The sequence below is a fragment of the Schistocerca cancellata genome, chromosome 2 (assembly GCF_023864275.1).
Source record: "Schistocerca cancellata isolate TAMUIC-IGC-003103 chromosome 2, iqSchCanc2.1, whole genome shotgun sequence".
NCBI lineage: Eukaryota > Metazoa > Arthropoda > Insecta > Orthoptera > Acrididae > Schistocerca > Schistocerca cancellata.
Genome location: NC_064627.1, coordinates 499,836,596 through 499,859,077, shown reverse-complemented (window position 1 = coordinate 499,859,077; position 22,482 = coordinate 499,836,596). Strand labels below are relative to the sequence as shown.

Below are 22,482 nucleotides of genomic sequence, written 5' to 3'. Positions count from 1 at the left end.
GGTAGACCTGTGAATGAAGCAGTTCTGGCCACGTGGCAGGTATCCGAATGGTACTGCACAGATTGTGGCATGGCCAATCATTGTCCTGACAGTAGTAGTTTGTCTGACGAAGCATTTGCAGAAATCGGCATTGGTCCCACACTGCACGGAGATCCGTAAGAGGTAACTGCACAGTCGATGAGGGAGGGCACATGTGGCGGGAACAAAGGCGTTTGATAGCCAGAGTCAAGCACACTCCTAACCTCATTTATTGTTGAAGGCTCGAAAACGACCGGCGAAATCGGCGGAATCATCGAGTGAGAGGCATCGTGTTGCAGTCCTGGCGGGTGTACATCGCCCGCAACACGATGTATGTCGATCACAAAATCCGGCGTTAGGTGCTGGGCCGAAGTCATTGTTCAAATGCTGTGTTGATGTAATACATGCGAAAATAACCGATGTGGAGGTTGCGGACACAATAAAACAGCGAAAACGGAAGACGTTAGAACTCGGGGTCACCACTGAGGAGGATTACCAGGTTGGTTGCACCAATAATCACACCCATTTACCAATAGTTCATTTATTAACCTTAACACATGCTAGGATGACAAAGAACTGAACCCCCCCCCCCCCCTCCCAATGACCTCCCCTTACTCTATTTACATACTAACCACACTGGTGTCAATGTAATATCCCACCACAGAATAAAACCTGTACTATATCTCTAAATGTTAAAACGCTCTACTGCTAACATAAATCAGTACTTTTACTGGCTTCTGATTTTCATAACTGGATTTCAAACTGTTAGTGATCACAGACTCTTAACACGCCGAGAAAAAGCTGACATAAAGCTAGAAAGGAACAGACTCATCATGAGAGTTGTTGAAGAACAGGGAGGTTTAAACAATCAAATTAAGCAACAGGTTCAGCTTTCTAGGAAATTAATTTATTGACACACTTAAGAGGGGCAATTATTTGTTGTTCTTGTTGTTGTTGTGGTCTTCAGTCCTGAGACTGGTTTGATGCAGCTCTCCATGCTACTCTATCCTGTGCAAGCTCCCTCATCTCCCAGTACCTACTGCAACCTGCAACCTACAACCTTCTGAATCTGCTTAGTGTATTCATCTCTTGGTCTCCATCTACGATTTTTACCCTCCACGCTGTCCTCCACTGCTAAATTTGTGATCCCTTGATGCCTCAGGACATGTCCTACCAACCAATCCCTTCTTCTAGTCAAGTTGTGCCACAAACTTCTCTTCTCCCCAGTCCTATTCAATACCTCCTCATTAGTTACGTGATCTACCCACCTAATCTTCAACATTCTTCTGTAGCACCACATTTCGAAAGCTTCTATTCTCTTCTTGTCCAAACTATTTATTGTCCATGTTTCACTTCCATACATGGCTACACTCCATACAAATACTTTCAGAAATGACTTCCTGACACTTAAATCTATACTCGATGTAAACAAATTTCTCTTCTTCAGAAACGCTTTCCTTGCCATTGCCAGTCTACATTTTATATCCTCTCTACTTCGACCATCATCAGTTATTTTGCTCCACAAATAGCAAAACTCCTTTACTACTTTAAGTGTCTCATTTCCTAATCTAATTCCCTCAGCATCACCTGAGTTAACTCGACTACATTCCATTAGCCTCATTTTGCTTTTGTTGATGTTCATCTTATATCCTCCTTTCAAGACACTGTCCATTCCGTTCAACAGCTCTTCCAAGTCCTTCGCTGTCCCTGACAGAATTACAATGTCATCGGCGAACCTCAAAGTTATAATTTCTTCTCCATGGATTTTAATACCTACTCCGAATTTTTCTTTTGTTTCCTTTACTGCTTGCTCAATATACAGATTGAATAACATCGGGTAGAGGCTACAACCCTGTCTTACTCCCTTCTTAATCACTGCTTCCCTTTCATGTCCCTCAACTCTTATAACTGCCATCTGGTTTCTGTACAAATTGTAAATACCCTTTCGCTCCCTGTATTTTACCCCTGCCACCTTTAGAATTTGAAACAGAGTATTCCAGTCAACATTGTCAAAAGCTTTCTCTAAGTCTACAAATGCTAGAAACGTAGGTTTGCCTTTCCTTAATCTTCTTCTAAGATAAGTCGTAAGGTCAGTATTGCCTCACGTGTTCCAACATTTCTACGGAATCCAAACTGATCTTTCCCGAGGTCGGCTTCTACCAGTTTTTCCATTCATCTGTACATAATTCGCGTTAGTATTTTGCAGCTGTGTCTTATTAAACTGATAGTCAGTAATTTTCACATCTGTCAACACCTGCTTTCTTTGGGATTGGAATTATTATATTCTTCTTGAAGTCTGAGGGAATTTCACCTGTCTCATACATCTTGCTCACCAGATGGTAGAGTTTTGTCAGGACTGGCTCTCCCAAGGCCATCAGTAGTTCTAATGGATTGTTGACTACACCCGGCGCCTTGTTTCGACTGAGGTCTTTCAGTGCTCTATCAAACTCTCCACGCAGTATCATATCTCCCATTTCATCTTCATCTAAATCCTCTTCCGTTTCCATAATATTGTCCGCAAGTACATCGCCCTTGTATAAACCCTCTATATACTCCTTCCACCTTTCTGCTTTCCCTTCTTTGCTTAGAACTGGGTTTCCATCTGAGCTCTTGATATTCATACAAGTGGTTCTCTTTTCTCCAAAGGTCTCTTTAATTTTCCTGTACGCAGTATCTATCTTACCCCTGGAGAGATAAGCCTCTACATCCTTACATTTGTCCTGTAGCCATCCCTGCTTAGCAATTTTGCACTTCCTGCCAATATCATTTTTGAGACGTTTGTATTCCTTTTTGCCTGCTTCATTTACTGCATTTTTGTATTTTCTTCTTTCATCAATTAAATTCATTACCTCTTCTGTTACCCAAGGATTTCTACTAGCCCTTGTCTTTTTACCTACTTCAACCTCTGCTGCCTTCACTATTTCATCCCTCAAAGCTACCCATTCTTCTTCTATTGTATTTCTTTCCCCAATTCCTGTCTATTGTTCCGTTATGCTCTCCCTGAAACTCTGTACAACCTCTGGTTCTTTCAGTTTATCCAGGTCCCAATTCCCACCTTTTTGCAGTTTCTTCAGTTTTAATCTACAGTTCATAACCAATAGATTGTGGTCAGAGTCCACATCTGCCCCTGGAAATGTCTTACAATTTAAAACCTGGTTCCTAAATCTCTGTCTTACCATTATATAATCTATCTGATACCTTTTAGTATCTCCAGGATTCTTCCGTGTATACAACCTTCTTTTATGATTCTTGAACCAAGTGTTACCTATGATTACGTTATGCTCTGTGCAGAATTCTACCAAATGGCTTCCTCTTTCATTTCTTACCCCCAATCCACGTTCACCTACTATGTTTCCTTCTCTCCCTTTTCCTACTCTCGAACTCCAGTCACGCATGACTATTAAATTTTCGTCTCCCTTCACTACCTGAATAATTGCTTTTATTTCATTATACATTTCTTCAATTTCTTCGTCATGTGCAGAGCTAGTTGGCATATAAACTTGTACTACTGTAGTAGGTGTGGGCTTAGTGTCTATATTGGCCACTATAATACGTTAACTATGCTGTCTGTAATAGCTTACCCGCACTCATATATTTTTTTTTTTTGTTCATTATTAAACCTACTCCTGCATTACCCCTATTTGATTTTGTATTTATAACCCTGTATTCGCCTGACCAGAAGTCTTGTTCCTCCTGCCACCGAACTTCACTAATTCCCACTATATCTAACTTTAACCTATCCATTTCCCTTTTTAAATTTTCTAACCTACCTGCCCGATTAAGGGATCTGACATTCCACGCTCCGATCCGTAGAATGCCAGTTTTCTTTCACCTGATAATGACGTCCTCTTGAGTAGTCCCCGCCCGGAGAACCAAATGGGGGACTATTTTACCTCCGGAATATTTTACCCAAGAGGACGCCATCATCATTTAACAATACAGTAAAGCTGCATGCCCTCGGGAAAAATTATGGCTGCAGTTTCCCCTTGCTTTCAGCCGTTCGCAGTACCAGCACAGCAAAGCCGTTTTGGTTAGTGTTACAAGGCTAGATCAGTCAATCATCCAGATCGTTGTGGCACGCAAGCCTCCCCACCAACGGCAAGTTCCATGGTTCATGGGGGGGGGGGGGGGGCAATTATTTAAAAAAGATAATTTTTCAAACAAAGCTAATAATTTCTAACAAACAATAATATGAACATTCTCAGCTAAATGTAAAACTACTCAGAAATGACTCAGGGAGGATGTGATGTGTATTTAGATGAAAAGTGTTAAAAAAGGAAAGTGCAAAATGTACACAATGCCTATGGTGATGACAGCTCTCAAAAACTGGAACAATACTGTAATTATTTTACTTCAAGGCAAAGGAGACAATACATACAAAAAACTACAAATCAGTCAACTTCCTCCCTAAATTATCGCCAATCAGACATAAAAAACTGAATTATAACGAGGCAAAGCAACAAGTAATTGCAGTCATGAACAAAATTATATTATGGAGTAATGAGTATTAATTACCACTTTGCCTGGGATTTGAAGACTCTGGCAAAGCTTTTGATTCGGTCACAACAAAACCCATATGAACAGCACATGAGAAACAAATGACTAATTTAACCTATGATGTTATTCTGAAGAATATAAACATCAAAGCTAAGGTTTCTTACGCTTCACCATAACACTGAGACATTCAAGACTGATAATGCAATCAAGCAAGGAGATTCTGTTTTCAGTAGTCATAGATAGGGGTTGCTATGTGTTTTTGCAAAGTATGCAAGAGCAAAACAGATACAAATAGCTAAAGTTAACTCATAAAAAACATTAATGGCTAACGATCTAGTGTATATTGAGGCCCAGAGGATTGCAAGTTTTGCTGTAATGACAATTCATGTCTATGCACTTAAGAGATGGTACTGCTAATAAGAAGGAGCCATATGGCATGATTTGTGAAGTAGCCAATGAAACTGAGGTGTGATGTGCAGAAGTACGTGGTCAACTATACTCTTGGCCACAGTCTGATAGTAATCATTCATTCAGTTGGGCAGCTGGTTGGTGGTCGCACCCACAAAAAACCTATGCAGAAGCTCAACAGAGCTGATATAACTTCTCTCACAGATGCACATGAAATGATCGAAGATATGTATGACAGGTCTGGAGGCAGAGGACAGGTCTTGCACCTGCATCTTCCACAAGGTATGGCCCATATAAGAAGAGGAACACTTATCATACCTCCCAAAGTGGTATTTCACCTCCCACCCACCCTTAAAAATAGTCTGGTGCACCCTTATGCCAGGCCTACTTTCACCCTTTGCCATATTGATTGTCCAAAATAAAACAGGCCCCTAAAGTGTTCCCAGCATTTCATGACAATGTAATCTGAACAGCAAAGAGATCACCAGAAAATTATCCTACTAAATGAATCTAATCCGTGAAAACATTAATCCAGTGAAAGGCAGCTTGCAACAATAATCAAGAGATGCTCATGGAAGAATGATGAAATGCATTATGGAAATTAATAGGAGAGACAGAAAAAAAAAACAATTTGACAAGGGCATGATTAGAGTGGAAGATGTAATTATGACTGCAGTGAAATTAAAATAAGGATGGGTACAATGTGAACCATATGGAAAGATGACAGATAGATGGAAGAAGTTCTTTGCTGTATATGCGTGATAGTAAAATCCTAAAATGTTACATTTTCTTATATACTGGTCCAACAAGCACCACTGGGACAATCTTCCAGTGCTTTCCTTTTTGAATGATACTGGATGACATCATCACAAGGGCAGTCATTACCCTTGCACCATAAAATGAAGCAGCTGCCCTAAAAAATCAAAAACAACTGCTGGTAGCTGCATATAGTACCGTCATAGTAAGCACTAGAATAAGATGAATAGGCATCACAGCTACACCATAAAAATCATTTACGAGATTAAGGATACAATTGTTTTGGTAGGAACAAGCAATGTTTTTTTGTGAATTTCAAACTCAGAAGCAAAGGCACCAATGCAAGTATGCAAAAGGCTACAAAATTTTACAGTTTTCAATCCACAATTACAAAGGTGACATGAAAGTCTAGAGTGTTCCTCCTACACCTGACAATGCCTGCCTGCGTACAACTCTTGAAACACTACAATTAATCATATTATCAGGATGAAAGTAATTTCCTCATTCTCCTTTGAATAGATCTGGTAACAAGTGAATCATTAAATGGCAGAGAGCATTTATATGAGGACAATATGTATGAAATTGACACCATAAAGTTATTGTCCCATTCTTCCATATTTATAACTTCAAAACCCGTACTTCATGACAGTACTGTCTTTCACAAATCAGCTCTTGAATCACAGACAGCTGAAATGCTACTTAAGATTCATTTAAATTCTTCATTGTTTTTTTATAACATCCAACTTATTTATGTGGTATGTCTCCAAACAAAATTATTTTGAAAATAAAGCTTGCAGCAAACTAAACCATTGTTAAACCATGTCAACAAATAAGGCATGCTTTTGTTACTGGATTTACAGATATTTGAAAGTGTGTACTAAATTGTCTTGAGACCCTAAGAATAAATTGTAATTGTTTGTTTGAGAATGAATGCAAGCTGTATTCACCAAGATAAAGAGTGTAGATCACAAAGTAAATGTTGCACAACATGAAAAGGGGACAGCAACACACTGTAGATGGGAAATGGGGATTACAGTGTCATTTACAAAAGAATACAAGTACCAAAACCAGATAATCCTCATCACATCAATCGGAAATTGGGGAGACTACTATGTTTCTCTCAATTGCAGTGGTGTCATAGATCTTTATTTTTAGTTACCAGCAACATTTCCTTAAAGTAAGAAATATTGTGTAAATTGTACACATTTAGAGCTTTTATCTTAAGATGAATAAATGAAAAAAAATCTTTAGAAAACGTAAGTGACCACTCACCTTGGAGCCAAACTATCAAATTCATCAAAAAAGAGTATACATGGCTTGGCACTCTGTGCTCTGGAAAAAAGCAAGCAATTGATTTGTCAGCTTCTATTTATGCAGTATTTCAATTACACGAATATTTCTTAAATAAAAACCTGTTAAAACTACATTTATCTTCAGAATTTCTTGTTGGCAATGATGGCTCTCACTTTTTATGTCCTGGTACAGAAGTTTCGTTTTTCAGTTATTTATTGGTGGGGGGGAATTCAGATCCTGAATGAAATGTATGTTGTAACCTCAAATATAATGAGATATTTCAAACAACCTGAATGGATTCTGAAAACATTGGTCATACAAAACCCAACTTGTGCTTTTCTCACATGAGTGTACTGAAAGCCAAGAATTAAGGTTAAGTACATGTGGGACATCTTGACTTCTGAAACATATTTAACTCAGAATCACACCGATACTCATTAATGAAAGTATGGTCTTATGGAGATAGCAAATAAAATTTTTGTCTGGATTAAAGATTCCTGGTATGGAGGTTGCAACATGTTATCCTGGATGGGAAGTCATCAACAGAGGTACAAGTAACTTGAGGTGTCTTCTAGGAAAGTGTGTAGGGACACTTGCTGTTAATGTTGTATATTCATGCCCTGGTGAACAATGTTAACAGCAAACTCTAACTTTTTGCAATTGGTGTGGTTGTCTATGAAATACTGTCTAAAAACAGTTGCACAAATATTCAGTCAGAACTTGATAATATTTCAGAATGGTGCAGAGTATGGTAGACTGCTCTAAGCATTCAGATAAGTAAAATTGTGCACTTCACAAAATGAAAAAAGACATAGTATTCAATACTACAACATTGAGGAGTCACAATTGGAAATAGTTTACTCACAGAACTAGCTGGGAGTGACAATTTGTAGGGATATGAAATAGAATGATCACATAGGCACTGTTATAGATAAAACAGATGGCAAACTTCAGTTCACCGGTACAATATGGAGAAAATGCAATCAGTTTACAAAGGGATTTCTTATGAAAAGCATGTGACACATTCTACTACATTGTTCAGGTGTCTTGAACCCCACACCAATCAGGCATGACAGGGACACTGGATGTATACAGTATGAATGGTCACAGGTTTGTTTGACCTGTGGGAGAGCATCATGGAGATGCTGAAAAACCTGAACTGGCACACACTTGAAAAAGGAAGTCAACTATCCTGTTAAAGCCTACCTAAAATGTTTTATGGACCAGTATTAAATAAGTAATGAACATTACAGCTCCCTACTTATTGCTTTCATAGAGGCCGTGAGGGCAAGATTAGACTAATTACAAGATTAGCCTAATAATAATTAGAGGCATTTAAGCAGATATTCTTCACATGCTCCATACATGAATGGAATGCTAAGAAACCCTAACATATGGTGTAATGAGAACAAGCCTTTTGCCAAGCTCTTCATATTACAGTTACTGATGTTAATGTGCATATATGCACTATTTACACATACAGCCATACAATCAAGAACCTGCACTTATATTACAAAAATCAGGAGGGACTTGGATGCATAACACTTTATACGCATAAGAGGCAATCAAAACGTTCCCATTCAGAGGTCATATGATCCAGAACCGGTATGCCACTCAAGCAAAATCACTGTCAGCATTGAGGCAATCATTTCATCACCACACCAAGTTGAACATACCCATTTGGTAAACACCATGTCCTGCTGTGTGAAGAAGTCTATATCTGCCTGCTACACATCCTTGTCCAACAGGAATCACCACCCTTGAAGGACTTTTTTAAGAGGCTGTATATGTGATAATCACATGGGGAGAGATGAGGACTAAAGGGAGTGTGCTCACATGTCTCCCATTTCAGTTGATACATACTAGACAAGGCTGGCCTCCCAAATTGACCAGCATCTTGTGTCAAATTGCTACCAGCATGGAACTTGGTGCACCATTCCACACCGATCGTCTTCAACAGAGATTCTGTCCCATACACACTCTTCATACTCCAGTAGATGCCTACCAGTGTTCATCCTTCAGCAGCTAAGAAAATAATAACAACACGTTGGTTCTGATGGTATGCATTTGGTAATAACGTCACTATAGTTTGTTTTCACATTTACCACACACACTTCAGAAAGACATGAATGCCACTCTAATTCCTTGCCCACATGTCAGTGCTTATGTATTCACATTGGAGTTGTGCTACATTACCTATACACTGCATCAACACCCTCAAACAGAAACTTTTTAATTGCCCCTTAGAGTACACATGTAGGAAAACAAGTGGTGGAACCCATGTAATAGCATTCAATGTATGTTACAAAAAAGTTATTAAACTATAATAAAACAAAAATTAATGATAACAGAAATGGCTGCATTACACAATTATATAGCCAATTTAATTACACTGTTCAAAATGCAATGGTTTTGTAGTAGCTATAGAGTAATGTCACGCTTCAAAAACTAAGAATTTCATAATTTAAAACCCTGACTGTTCTGGGTTGAATGCTCAGTCACATGCAACTATGTATCCACATGCAGGTGGGGATAAACAGCTTACACATAGGTAGTCAACACTGTCTATACTGATAAGAGGACTGATTAAAGAAGTGTGACTGCAACAAGACATGTTCCACAGAAAAATCCAATCTAAGTAAATAGCACCCCTCAGGAGACACCGCCTTAACAAAACACTGTCCATGTGATCCAATGAAGTGGAGGGCTATACCAGCAGTAGTGTAACTACCGGCAGGGCCTCCTAAGCCGGACAGGTCTCCATAGAGGATCCAGATGAAGAATGTCTCACAACGTCTTGTCTAGTGTCCTATCCTATCCTATACTCCCCCTTCCTTTCCTTTTCATCTCTGTGATTGTGTGGCAGCAGGCACAGTCCCCTAATGTGGACAGCGGAAGATCCTTGGAAACCAGGATAACGTTGATGCACATAGGCCTTACTGCGAATGGATGGATAGCATCCTGTAGTCACGGTGAAGACAAGCTATCTAAGGGGTAAGGCCCTGAAATAAAACCTTGGCAGGTGTCCAGACCATGAGGTGGCAGCCCCACCAGGACACTCAGGGGCTGTGGGCTGATAACCTGCACCACCAAAAACCACATATCACAGAAACTAAAATAAGAGACAGCCAGATGGATCTTAAGGATAAGACCTTTGGCCTGAAAAGGAAAACCCGTATTGGTTTTTGGAATGTAAGGACATTGAGAGAGGCAGGAAGGCTAAGACAGGTTGAAAAAAAGATGGAGAACTACCGACTAGATATATTGGGACTAAGTGAAATAAGGTGGCCAGTATTTGGGGAATTACAAACACAAAATGGTGGACTGCTGTTGATTGTGCGTCAGACAGGTGAGGGCGTGATGCATGCGAATGGTGTAGGGCTCTTACTGTGTAAAAGCAGCAAGAAGAGATTATTGGAATGGAAACCAGTCTCAGAATGGATAATAACTGCACACTTTAAAACAAATGTGTGATATGTCACTGTAATGCAATGCTATGCACCTACTGAAATATCTGAAGAAGAATTAAAAGATGCAATTTATACAGAGCTTAACGGAGTCCTCAGACAAACAAATTCTAGGGACATAAAAATTGTAATGGGTGACTTGAATACAAAAGTTGGTTCAGGAAATGAAGGGCTTGAACATATCATGGGTGTGTGTGGCACGGGGATCAGAAATGCAAATGTTGAACTGTCGATAAATACGTGCTCTGAACATGACCTAGTCATTGAAGACACATTGTTTCCACATTGTAACGGACATAAGATAATGTGGGTTTCTCCAGGCCACGTTACCAAAAATCAAATAGACCACATAGTTATAAACCACAAGTTTCGACACTCTCTGTTAGATGTCAGAGGAGCAGACATTGGAAGTAACCAACACCTAGTTTTGGCGGAATTCAGACTCGAGATAGTGGTAAATAGAACCAAGCTCAATCACAGGAGAAAGAAAATAGGTTAAAAGATCATCAGATCAAAGAAACAATTGCCCTTGAACTACAAGGTGTATAACTTTGCTTCCACCATTTGCCGATAGGTGGCGACAATGGTAAGTAGCGGTCGAAAGAAACAGATCATAGATGTCAGGCAGTTAGCTTGGACCTCGGTCAACATAACCTCATTCAAACTTTAGTCGGTTTCTGTCTGCATCATAAAGTTGTTCTCAATTGAAAATGTCAGTTGATAGCCTAATACTCATCATTTGCAGGAGGTGTTACTGTTTTGTTTCAATATGAAGAAAACAGTGCCCGAGTCTCATCAAATGCTCTCAAATACGTATGGTAAGGATGTTATTAGTGAAAGAACATGTCATGAGTGGTTTCAATGCTTCACGAATGGTGATTTTAACATCTTAGACCGGCATAGTAGTGAAAGAATGTTTCCGAAGATGCTGAACTGGAGACATTGCTGAGTGAAGACTTGCATCAAAATCAAGAAGAATTGGCATGATTAGTGGGAGTGAAACAGCAAGCCATTTCAAAATGTCTCAAGGCCATGAGCATGATTCAGAAGGAAGGAACTTAGGTCCTGTGTGATCTGAAACCAAGAGATGTTGAACGGCATTTGTGTGTTTGTGAACAGTTGCTTCAGAGGCAAAAACGGAAGGGATTTCTGCATCGCATTGTGACCATGCATGAAAAATGGGTTTATTACGATAACCCTAAATGCAAATGGTGGGTGCCAGGTTGATATTCATTGGGAGAGTCCTTAGAAAATGTAGTCCATCAACAGAGGAGGTGGCTTACAAAACACTCGTTCGACCTATACTTGAGTATTACTCATCAGTGTGGGATCCGTACCAGGTTGGGTTGACAGTGGAGATAGAGAAGACCCAAAGAAGAGTGGCACGTTTTGTCACAGGGTTATTTTGTAAGTGTGATAGCATTATGGAGATGTTTAGCAAACTCAAGTGGCAGACTCTGCAAGAGAGGCGCTCTGCATCGTGGTGCAGCTTGCTGTCCAGGTTTCGAGAGGGTGCATTTCTGGATGAGGTATCGAAAATATTGCTCCCCCTACTTATACCTCCCAAGGAGATCACGAATGTAAAATTAGAGAGATTCAAGCACACATGGAGGCTTTCCAGCAGTCGTTCTTCTCGCGAACCATATGTGACTGGAACAGGAAAGGGAGGTAATGACAGTGGCACATAAAGTGCACTCCACCACACACCGTTGGGTGGCTTGCGGAGTATAAATGTAGATGTAGATGAAAAATTCATGGGGATACCCTGACCGTGCTTCCACGTTGATGGCAAAACCGAATATTCACGGCTCCAAGATCATGCTCTGCATTTGCTGGGACCAGCTCAGCAAAGTGTCCTATAAGGTGTTAAAACCAAGTGAAACAATCACAGGTGCTTATTATCAAATGTAATTAATGCATCTGAGCCCTCTCCAGGGGACACCACCTTGACGAAGTACTGTCCTTGCGGATGGAGAGGCTTGCATATCTGCGGGAAGCTGAGGGCTAAGCCGAAGGTAGAGGACCTAATGCCGGAAAGGCCACAGCCGATTGATCAGACTAAGAGTGCCCCAAAATGTCCTATCTTCCCTATCCACTCCCAGTCTTACCCAACCCAAGGTGTGATGTGATCCGTGCTGAGGGGTGCTTGGCACATGGGAACATGTGTCGCAAACCGAGCCTCAGGGATACCGGGTGACCTCCCTGAGTAATTAGCCTTACATCGCGTGGGGAATTTGTGGTGTGGCCCTTCTAGATCCCCAAATTTCATGGGACCAATATGGGCATGACTATAGAAAATAAAGAAAAAGAAACTGAGGGGCAAATTGAGACCTCAGATACCCTAACAGACAGAACCGATGGAGGGCATTTCCACAACTGAATCAGGGTCTAGACCTGATCCAGAAGTGGGAACTGTAACTGAGACGCTAGACCAGATTAAGATCAAAGGCTTGTCTGGGGTCCAGAGGAGGAAGCTACTCAGGGAACAGAGGAAAAAGGAAGGGAAAGAATGGCTTCCTAAAAACAAATGGAGGGAAGTAAAGGGACTAGAACCTAAGACTCCCAGGAAAAACTGTCTGAGGTTGACGGGGACACGCAGACCCCCACAACATCAAAGACAGGTAGTAAGCGGATAAGGGAGGAATCAAAGACTCCCTCCTCCCTGGATAAGCGAGTCCAGAAAAAACCGAGGCAAGAAATAAGGAAACAGACCTATAGTACTGCAGCTAGGTTTTTAGGGTGGAAGTTATCCAGGAAGGTTATCCAATCATGGCCATTACCTAGCAGCAGGAGGAACTAGTACAGATGGCCCTCTCTGAAAAGATTGGGGGGGGGGGGGGGGGGGACACTGGCCCAGGTCCCAACTTCAGGAGGGTCTATCTACATCGTGGTGTACTCACTTTTGTCTGTGAGGGGGTGCACACAGTAGAATGGCTCAAGGACAAGGTGCTCACGATATCCCCGTGGGAAGATGCGAATCTGATGGTCAAGATGGCAGCGGAGCTTCTTAAGTCCACAAAGATATCATCATGGGTACCAAAGATCCTTAAGTAAGTCTCTCCCAAGACTTTGTTTGGGAAAATAGGGGCCCAAAACCCAGAAGTCCTGACAGAAGACTGGTAAGTGATTAACCAGAAGGTAGCTCCAGAAGGACAAACCCTGGTGGTGGAGGTTGGTGAGAAGTCCCTGAAGGCGATGCAGGAGCAGGACCTGACACTTTTTTTAGGGTTCTCGCAGGTCACCGTCAGGGTTCTCAAAGATCTCAAAGATGGTAGAAAGACGGAGCCTGGAGGTGCCGCGGATTAATTTTGCAGCAGAGTAAAGGAGCCTCTGCTGCCCTGAGCCACTGCCTGGGGAGACAGGAAGTGGACGTGTCCGTCATACAATAACCCTATTTATACAAAGCGGGTGTACCGAGCCTCGGGGGCACTGGAGGTAAGCTGATCTATGCTAGGAATCTAAGAAACTCCAGAACATGCATCTATGTTAGAAATGGCATTTCTTTCATGCCAATGGTGGATTTCTGCTCTAGGTACTTAGTGACCATCAAAATGCGGCATGTGAGAAAGGTATCACGAGGGAAATTATTTTGGCCTCAGCATATCTTCCCCCTCTCTTGGAGGTGAGGAGACATAGAGACTTGCCATCAGCAAGGTGATCAACTGCTGGTGGCATGCGACACCAGTGCCCACAATCTAGTGTGGGGTAGCAATGACACCAACAGTAGAGGTGAGTACCTTCTTGAATTTCTCTTAGCCAACAACTTAGAGGTCCTGAATAGGGGCAATGAACATACATTCAGGAATAGCAGAAGGGAAGAAGTAATTGACATAACATTTGGTTCCACGACGATAGGTATCTATGCCAAACAATGGCATGTGGTGTTGGAGCCATCCTCACCAGACCCTATGTACATTAAATTCAAGGTTGAAATGGGAATCAGACAGACCATGACCTGTAGGAATCCCAGGAAAACAGACTGGGAGACATATAGGAGGGACCTTGACTTAGGCTTATCAGAAATTAAAACCTCGATAAGGAAGCCAGTAGGATTTGAGGAAGTAGCAGAGGCTGTTACCTCTGCCATAGTGAACTCATATCAAGACAACTGCACAGTCACCAGGAAGTGCATAATTAGGGGTGTTCCTTGGTGGAATAACAATCTGGAATCGCAAAGAAAACAGGTATGGAGACTGTTTAATATTGTGAGATGTAAAGGACAATGGGCTGAATATTGTGAGACCCTTGTCAATTACAATCTTGCAATAAAACAAGCAAAGGAGGCATCCTGGAAGGCATTATGTGAGGAAGTGGTGGGCACGGCTGCAAAAGCAAGACTTCACAAGATTCTCACTAGAGTACCAACCAATCCAGGAGGTACATTGAGGAAGGAGGATGGGGAATACACAAAGACAGCACATGAGACACTGGAATTGCTCCTCAAAACTCACTTTCCTCAATATGCTCTGCTGGACAACACACACCAGTATGTGACCCCAGAGAGACAACGGTTCTCAGGCACTCAAAGAGAGGACTGGGAATTGGCCAAGGAGTGTGTGAAATTCAACAAAATCCACGGGGCAGTGGGAACAGTCCAACCATTCAAGTCACCTGGCCCAGATGGAATTTTTCCAGCTCTCCTGCAACAGGCAGGAGGAAAGCTTATAAGAATCCTATGCAGGCTATTCAGGGTTAGCCTAGCAGTAGGAATCATTCCCAATGCTTGGAGGGCAGTGAAGGTTGTCTTCATCCCAAAGCCAGGGAGAATTAATCATACCAAGGCCAAGGATATGAGACCAACCAGTCTGTCCTCCTCTATTCTCAAAACATTGGAAAAACTGGTTAATGGATATGTTGGGGAGAGACGGCTAAGGAGGGTCCCTCTACACCTAAACCAACACGCATACCAACCAGGTAAATCATGTGAGACAGCTCTCCACCAACTCGTCGGGAAGGTGGAAAAAGCACTTCACTTACAAGAAATAGCCCTCTGCATCTTCCTGGATATCGAGGGGGCTTCAGTAACACGACCTTCGATTTCATGGTAAGGGCAGCAGATGTGCATGACCTGGGAACCACTACATGTAGGTGGACCAGGGCCATGCTTAGTGGAAGGAAGGCAGAGGCTACCATGACGAATGAAAAGATGGTAATTAAGACCACTAGAGGCTGCCCACAAGGAGGAGTTTTGTCTCCTCTATTGTGGAATCTAGTGGTGAACAAACTCATTGAGGAACTAAATTCCTGCAATGCTTCTGTCAAGGATACGCAGATTACCTTGTCATAGTAATACTTGGCAAATTCACTGACACAGTCAAGAATATGGCACAAGGAGGGTTGGACATTGTGCAGAAATGGTGCATTAAACAAGATCTGAGAGTTAATCCCAAGAAGACTGTTGTGGTGCCATTTACGAAGAGACATATTCAGCATGCAAGTTGGAATCTAAAGCTCTTCGATGAAACTCTACCTGTGAAGGGGATAGTGAAATATCTAGGGGTAACCTTGGATGAGAAGCTAACTTGGACCCCTCATATTAAGAGCATCTGCTCCAAGGCAAAAGTACTTTAACGAGTACTAGGAGGGCTTGTGGCAAAAACTGGAGCCTAAGCCCCAGGGGTATGCACTGGATATACACCACAGTGGTTAGACCTAGGATTTCCTATGGGGCCATAGTGTGGTGGGAAAAGGTAGAACAGCGGGTTGCTGCTAAGGAGCTTTCTAAGGAGCAGAGATTGGCCTGCTTAGCCATAACGGGCAGAATTAGCAGCACACCAACCACTGGAATGGAAGCCATGCTGGATATGCCTCCACTTCACCTTTTGGTTAAGATGGAGGCAGCAGCTGGGGCACACAGACTTAAAACTGGCCAAAACTGGGTCTCATTCGGATATCCAGAATCACACACTAACATAGTGAGTGAGGTAAATATAGGTATGGCTGGGGAAATGGCTTCCGACTATATAATAACTCCCAACTGCTTCAACAAGCCTTACAACAAAATAATTGGAAGTAGGGAGCATTGAGAGAAAACAGTTCGACGCCGTACGGGGGACATCATTTGGTTCACCGATGGGTCGAAAACAGACCAAGGCATTGGGGCAGGGTTGTACAGGGTTCAGCCAAGACTGGAGAGCATCATCTCTCTAGGGAAACTGGCCTCTGCATTCCAAGCTGAAATTACTGCAATGAAGGCATGTGTGAAGGAGAATATGCATAGGTGCTACAATAACCATAGCATCTACATCTATTCAGACAGCCAGGCAGCCCTGAAATCATTGGCAGCTCCTGCAACAAGATCTAAGATTGTTGCAGATTGCCACAGGGCTCTGGTGGAGCTAGGGGGAAGCAATAGGGTGAACCTAGCGTGGGTCTCTGGCCACTCAGGTATCTGTGGCAATGAACAAGCTGATAGATTGGCTAGGACGGGGGCAACAGCTCCATTTATTGGACCAGAACCTGAACTGATGCTCACCAAGGCTATGATCAAATTAGAACTATGGAACTGGCTTAGGAAACAGCATGTACGATATTGGACCAAGGTCCATAATCAAAAACATGGTAAGGTAATGATGCCCAAGCCATGTTTTAAAAGATGCTCTGTAATCTTGGGATTGAACAGGAACTCACGACTGGACTGATGACCGGCCATGGGAATTTCAAAAAACACCTACACACAAGGGGTATAACGGAAGAGGATCCTAAATGTAGGATCTGTGATGAGGGTGAAGAAACTGCATCACACCTAATCTTCCAATAGAGGGACTCCTTGCACTATTTAAGGGCACTGGTTGGCTTTAATAGATAGGCAGCGATACCGCACAATAAACCTAGTTTCGGTACGGGCAGTGGCAGGTCAGACCTAAGCTGTTTTAGCTCCCCTGTTAAAATCAATCAATCTTTCAATCAATGCATTTGAGCAGAACATTAAAAGAAAAACCGCCACAATACAATGAGAGGCATGATAAAGGGATTTTGCAGTACGACAATGTTCAACCCCACATTGCAAAAGAGGTCAAAACATACTTGGGAATATTAAAATGAGAAGTCCTACCCCACCCGCCGTATTCTCCAGACATTGCTCCCTCTGACTATCACCTGTTTATATCAATGGCCTGGCTGACCAACACTTCCAATCTCATGAAGAAGTCACAAATTGGAGTGATTCGTGGACTGCTTCAAAAGATGAACAATATTTTCGATGCGGGATTCGTACACTGCCTGAAAGATGGGAGAAAGTAGTGGCCTGCGATGTAAAATACATTGAATGATACATGTGTAACCAATTTGTTTCATTAAAGCCTCAAATGTTGTGGAAAAAACAGCGGATGCAAAGTTGTACACCTTGTACAGGTCCTCTCTGAAGAAAACTTTGTGGGAGAGGGAAATGAAACATGTTGGCAAAAAATCAAAGATAGTTATTTAGATGTGGGAGATAAAATCTTAGAATTTAAGGCACATCAAAGGAAAGAATGGATCTCCAATGCTACATGGAATGAAATCAGCCACATGAAAGAACTAAAACTTAAGTTAAATCTTTGTAGGACAAGAGCGCAGAAGATTGAAGCACAGAAAGAATACATTGAGGTGAACAAAAAAGTGAAAATATGGCTATGTCGAGATAAAAGGAAATGGATAGATGAGCAAGCAAAGTTAGCAGAAGAGGCAGCAAGACAAAGAAATATGAAAGAGCTCTGCAATATAAACAAATGGTTGTCAATGAAGAACTTCAGACAAGAGGGACCAGTTAAGAACAAGGATGGGGTGATGCTTACAGTTCAACACGCACAGCTACAGAGATGGGAAGAGCACTTCAAGGAACTGTTAAATTGTGAAAACAACCAAGAGGAACAGGTAAGAAATGTTCCAGAGGAAGTTGAAGGAGATCAAGATATAAATCTGCAATGCCCCACAATGGACAGGGGGATTGCTTTGAAAACCCTAATACAAAGGCTCCAGGCCTAGACGACACAGCACCAGAGCTCTTAAAAGCCGATATTGAAAGTACTGTTAAAATACTCCATCCGTTGCTGAAGCATATTTGGCTTGAAGAGAAATCTCCAAAGGAGTGGAAAAATGGTTTGGTGGCAAAGCTCCCAAAAAAGGGAAATTTGTCAGACTGTAACAACTGGTGTGGTATTACATTGTAGTCAGTGCCCAGTAAGGTCCTCACCAGAATTATTTTAAACAGATTAAAGAGTCTCTTGATAAGCGACTGTGTAAAGAACAGGCCGGTTTTAGGGTACAATGCAGTTGTGTTGATCTTACTAACACACTTAGGATTATTTTAGAGCAAAGCAAAGAATTCCAAGCAACCATGTGCCTGGCAAGCATTGATTTTCAAATGGCCTTCTATTCCGTGAAACATAAACTGCTCTGGCAGGTGTTGCTGAAGTACAGCATACCACAGAAGATCTTAAACATCATAAAAGATCTATATGATGGCTACAAATGTTGCGTACTCCACAAGGGAAATATGACAGAGCCCATGAAAGTAACAACTGGAGTCTGGCAGCGTTGCATTTTATCACCAACACTTTTTCTACTTGTTCTAGACTCAGTTATGAGAAGAGTTTACAGCAGGCAGGAGACGAGAAATCCAGTGGGGAATCCATGAATGTCTGGAGGATTTGGATTTTGCAGACGACATAATTTTATTAGCTCAAAGTCTGACTGATATGCAAGCTAAATTAAACTTGCTGAAAGAAGAGGCAGAGACTGCTGGCTTCAAGATAAATACAGGCAAAACAAAGGAATTGAGAGTAAATTCAGGGAACATGGAGGTGCCACTGTTAATAGGGGAGCAGCGGGTGGAGACTGTCAACTCATTCCTCCATCTGGGAAGTATAGAGATGGAAGATGGTGGAGCTGGAGATTACATGAAAAACTGCATTTAAAAGTTGCCTTCATACAACTGTATCCATTATGGAAAAATAGAAATATCAGGTACAAAACCAAAATCCATATTTTAATACAAATGTGAAAGCTGTCCTTCTGTATGTCAGTGAAAGCTGGAAAATGGATAAAAAGATAACATCCCAGTAACAAAACTTCATAAATAGGTGTCTCTGACACATCATGAAAATCTGGTGGCCAGAAAAAAATATGTAATGAGGAGCTCTGATGAATAACAAACCAGATACCTATAGAAGACCAGATGCGAGAGAGAAAGTGGGGTTGGTTGGGGCACACATTGAGAAAACCAGATGGAGCCATTGAGAAAAAAGCAATGGAATGGAATCCCCAGGGAACAAGGAAGAGAGGAAGACCTAGGGGCACATGGAAGAGGACAGTGGAAGGGAAAGCAAAAATAATTGGCAAGGCCTGGGCAGAATTGAGACAAATAGCCAAAGACAGAGACGGATGGCAAGTTCTCCTGGATGCCCTATGCCCACACAGGGGCCAAAGGAATGCAGTCAAGTAAGTCAAGAAAATAATATTAACATTTTATTTAATTTGAGGAACAAAAGCTTTTCTCTCCATTCACTGGCAATGAAATGCTTAGTATCTAACTGCAAGCTGTCACATGATGCAGAATGCTCTTCAGTGTTAGATTTTAAAGATGTGACATTTCTTTATTTTTATCCTTTCCATGAAACAATGAAAAATTACCCAAAATATAAGACATGGTCTTAGGTGCATTTCTGTGTAACATGTGAAAATCTTCTACGCATAATTAACACCCTTGTCACAGCAAAATCATGTTGCTGTAATACTTGCCCTTTAATACAGTCAAGTTTTACAAAACAATTCATTTGAGTCACATTTCTACAGGTATAGTATCTGGTGCAACTGAAACTGGAATGCTAAATAATTTCAATCGGTTTTCTATAAGCAGGTTCTAAAGCCTTGTATTGAAACTCAAAGCTGCACAAAGTCAGATATCTAAATTTAGTTGCATCAAACTCATCTCATTATTGAAGCACATCATATGAAGAAAATGCAAAAACTCTAGATCTGGTGTATTTCTGCCTCAGATTTATTTCTTGGAGTACTTCATTCTCCACTGGGTGACAAATTACTGATTGCTATGCAACTTACCATACCACACTGCATGAAGGAACATGCAGAATGCTGCAATTATTATTCTTGTTGTTATTATTATTATTGGTAAATTCTCCCCAGAAATGGAACATGTTAAGCAAATAGCTCAAACAATTTTTCTTGTTCTGACAACAGGCTTTCATTCTTTCTGAAAAGTCTTGTTTATGCTCATCCAGCCACATTGATTTGTACTGTTTTTCTTTTGGTTGCTCTGATAAAACTTCCCATTTGTCTCTTTTGTGTCTCAAGCCATCTCTTTCTAGAATGTTGGCTGGTCTTATGTTGCAGTATTTAGGTCCTTTCCAATTTCATCTAGCCAAGGTGTGGAGTTCTTAAGTGAGATTACAGAATCTATTAATCTATTATTCTATTTGTCAGTCGATTTTCTAGTAGTTGGTTGAGTTGTTGTTGTTGTTGTTGTTGTTGTGGTCTTCAGTCCTGAGAGTGGTTTGATGCAGCTCTCCATGCTACTCTATCATGTGCAAGTTTCGTCATCTCCCAGTACCTACTGCAGCCTACGTCCTTCTGAAACTGCTTAGTGTATACATCTCTTGGTCTCCCTCTATGATTTTTACCTCCACGCTGCCCTCCAATGCTAAATTTGTGATCCCTTGATGCCTCAGAACATGTCCTACCAACTGGTCCCTTCTTCTCGTCAAAGTTGTGCCACAAACTCCTCTTCTCCCCAATTCTATTCAATACCTCCTCATTAGTTATGTGATCTACCCACATAATCTTCAGCATTCTTCTGTAGCACCACATTTCGAAAGCTTCTATTCTCCTCCTGTCCGAACTATTTGTCGTCCATGTTTCACTTCCATACATGGCTACACTCCATACAAATACTTTCAGAAACGACTTCCTGAACCTTAATTTTATACTCGACCTTAAAAAATTTCTCTTCTTCAGAAACGCTTTCCTTGCCATTGCCAGTCTACATTTTATGTCTTCTCTAATTTGACCATCATCAGTTATTTTGCTCCACAAATAGCAAAACTCCTTTACTACTTTAAGTGTCTCATTTTCTAATCTAATTCCCACAGCATTACCCGACTTAATGCAACTACATTCCATTATCTTTGTTTTGCTTTTGTTGATGTTCATCATATATCCTCCTTTCAAGACACTGTCCATTCTGTTCAACTGCTCTTCCAAGTCCTTTGCTGTCTGTGACAGAATTACAATGTCATCGGCGAACCTCAAAGTTTTTATTTCTTTTCCATGGATTTTAATACCTACTCTGAATTTTTCTTTCATTTCCTTTACTGCTTGCTCAATATACAGATTGAATAACATCGGGGAGAGGCTACAACCCTGTCTCACTCCCTTCCCAACCACTGCTTCCCTATCATGTCCCTCGACTCTTATAACTGCCATCTGGTTTCTGTACAAATTGTAAATAGCCTTTAGCTCCCTGTATTTTACCCCTGCCACTTTCAGAATTTGGAAGGGAGTATTCCAGTCAACATTGTCAAAAGCTTTCTCTAAGTCTACAAATGCTAGAAACATAGGTTTGCCTTTCCTTAATATTTCTTCCAAGATAAGTCGTAAGGTCAGTATTGCCTCACGTGTTCCAACATTTCTATGGAATCCAAACTGATCTTCTCCGAGGTCGGCTTCTACCAGTTTTTCCATTCGTCTGTAAATAATTCGTGTTAGTATTTTGCAGCTGTGACTTATTAAACTGATAGTTCGGTAATTTTCACATCTGTCAACACCTGCTTTCTTTGGGATTGGAATTATTATATTCTTCTTGAAGTCTGAGGGTATTTCACCCGTCTCGTACATCTTGTTCACCAGATGGTAGAGTTTTGTCAGGACTGGTTCTCCCAAGGCCATCAGTAGTTCTAATGGAATGTTGTCTACTCCCGGGGCCTTGTTTCGGCTCAGGTCTTTCAGTGCTCTGTCAAACCCTTCACGCAGTATCGTATCTCCCATTTCATCTTCATCTACATCTCTTCCATTTCCATAATATTGCCCTCAAGTACCTCGCCCTTAT

At 41.4% G+C, this 22,482-nt stretch overlaps 1 protein-coding gene across 3 annotated transcripts in view; it reads right to left on the bottom strand.

The window, feature by feature from the left end:
- LOC126162044 (peroxisome biogenesis factor 1) overlaps positions 1-22,482 on the bottom strand; it is a 371,455-nt gene that overhangs the window by 160,600 nt on the left and 188,373 nt on the right. For 2 of the 3 annotated variants that reach the window (XM_049918280.1, XM_049918282.1), the window contains one exon: positions 6,952-7,011. The exons of the other annotated variant lie outside the window; for it this stretch is intronic. In XM_049918280.1, the coding sequence (XP_049774237.1) occupies positions 6,952-7,011 (60 nt within the window). The remainder of the gene's footprint in view (positions 1-6,951; positions 7,012-22,482) is intronic. 3 annotated transcript variants of the gene reach the window in all.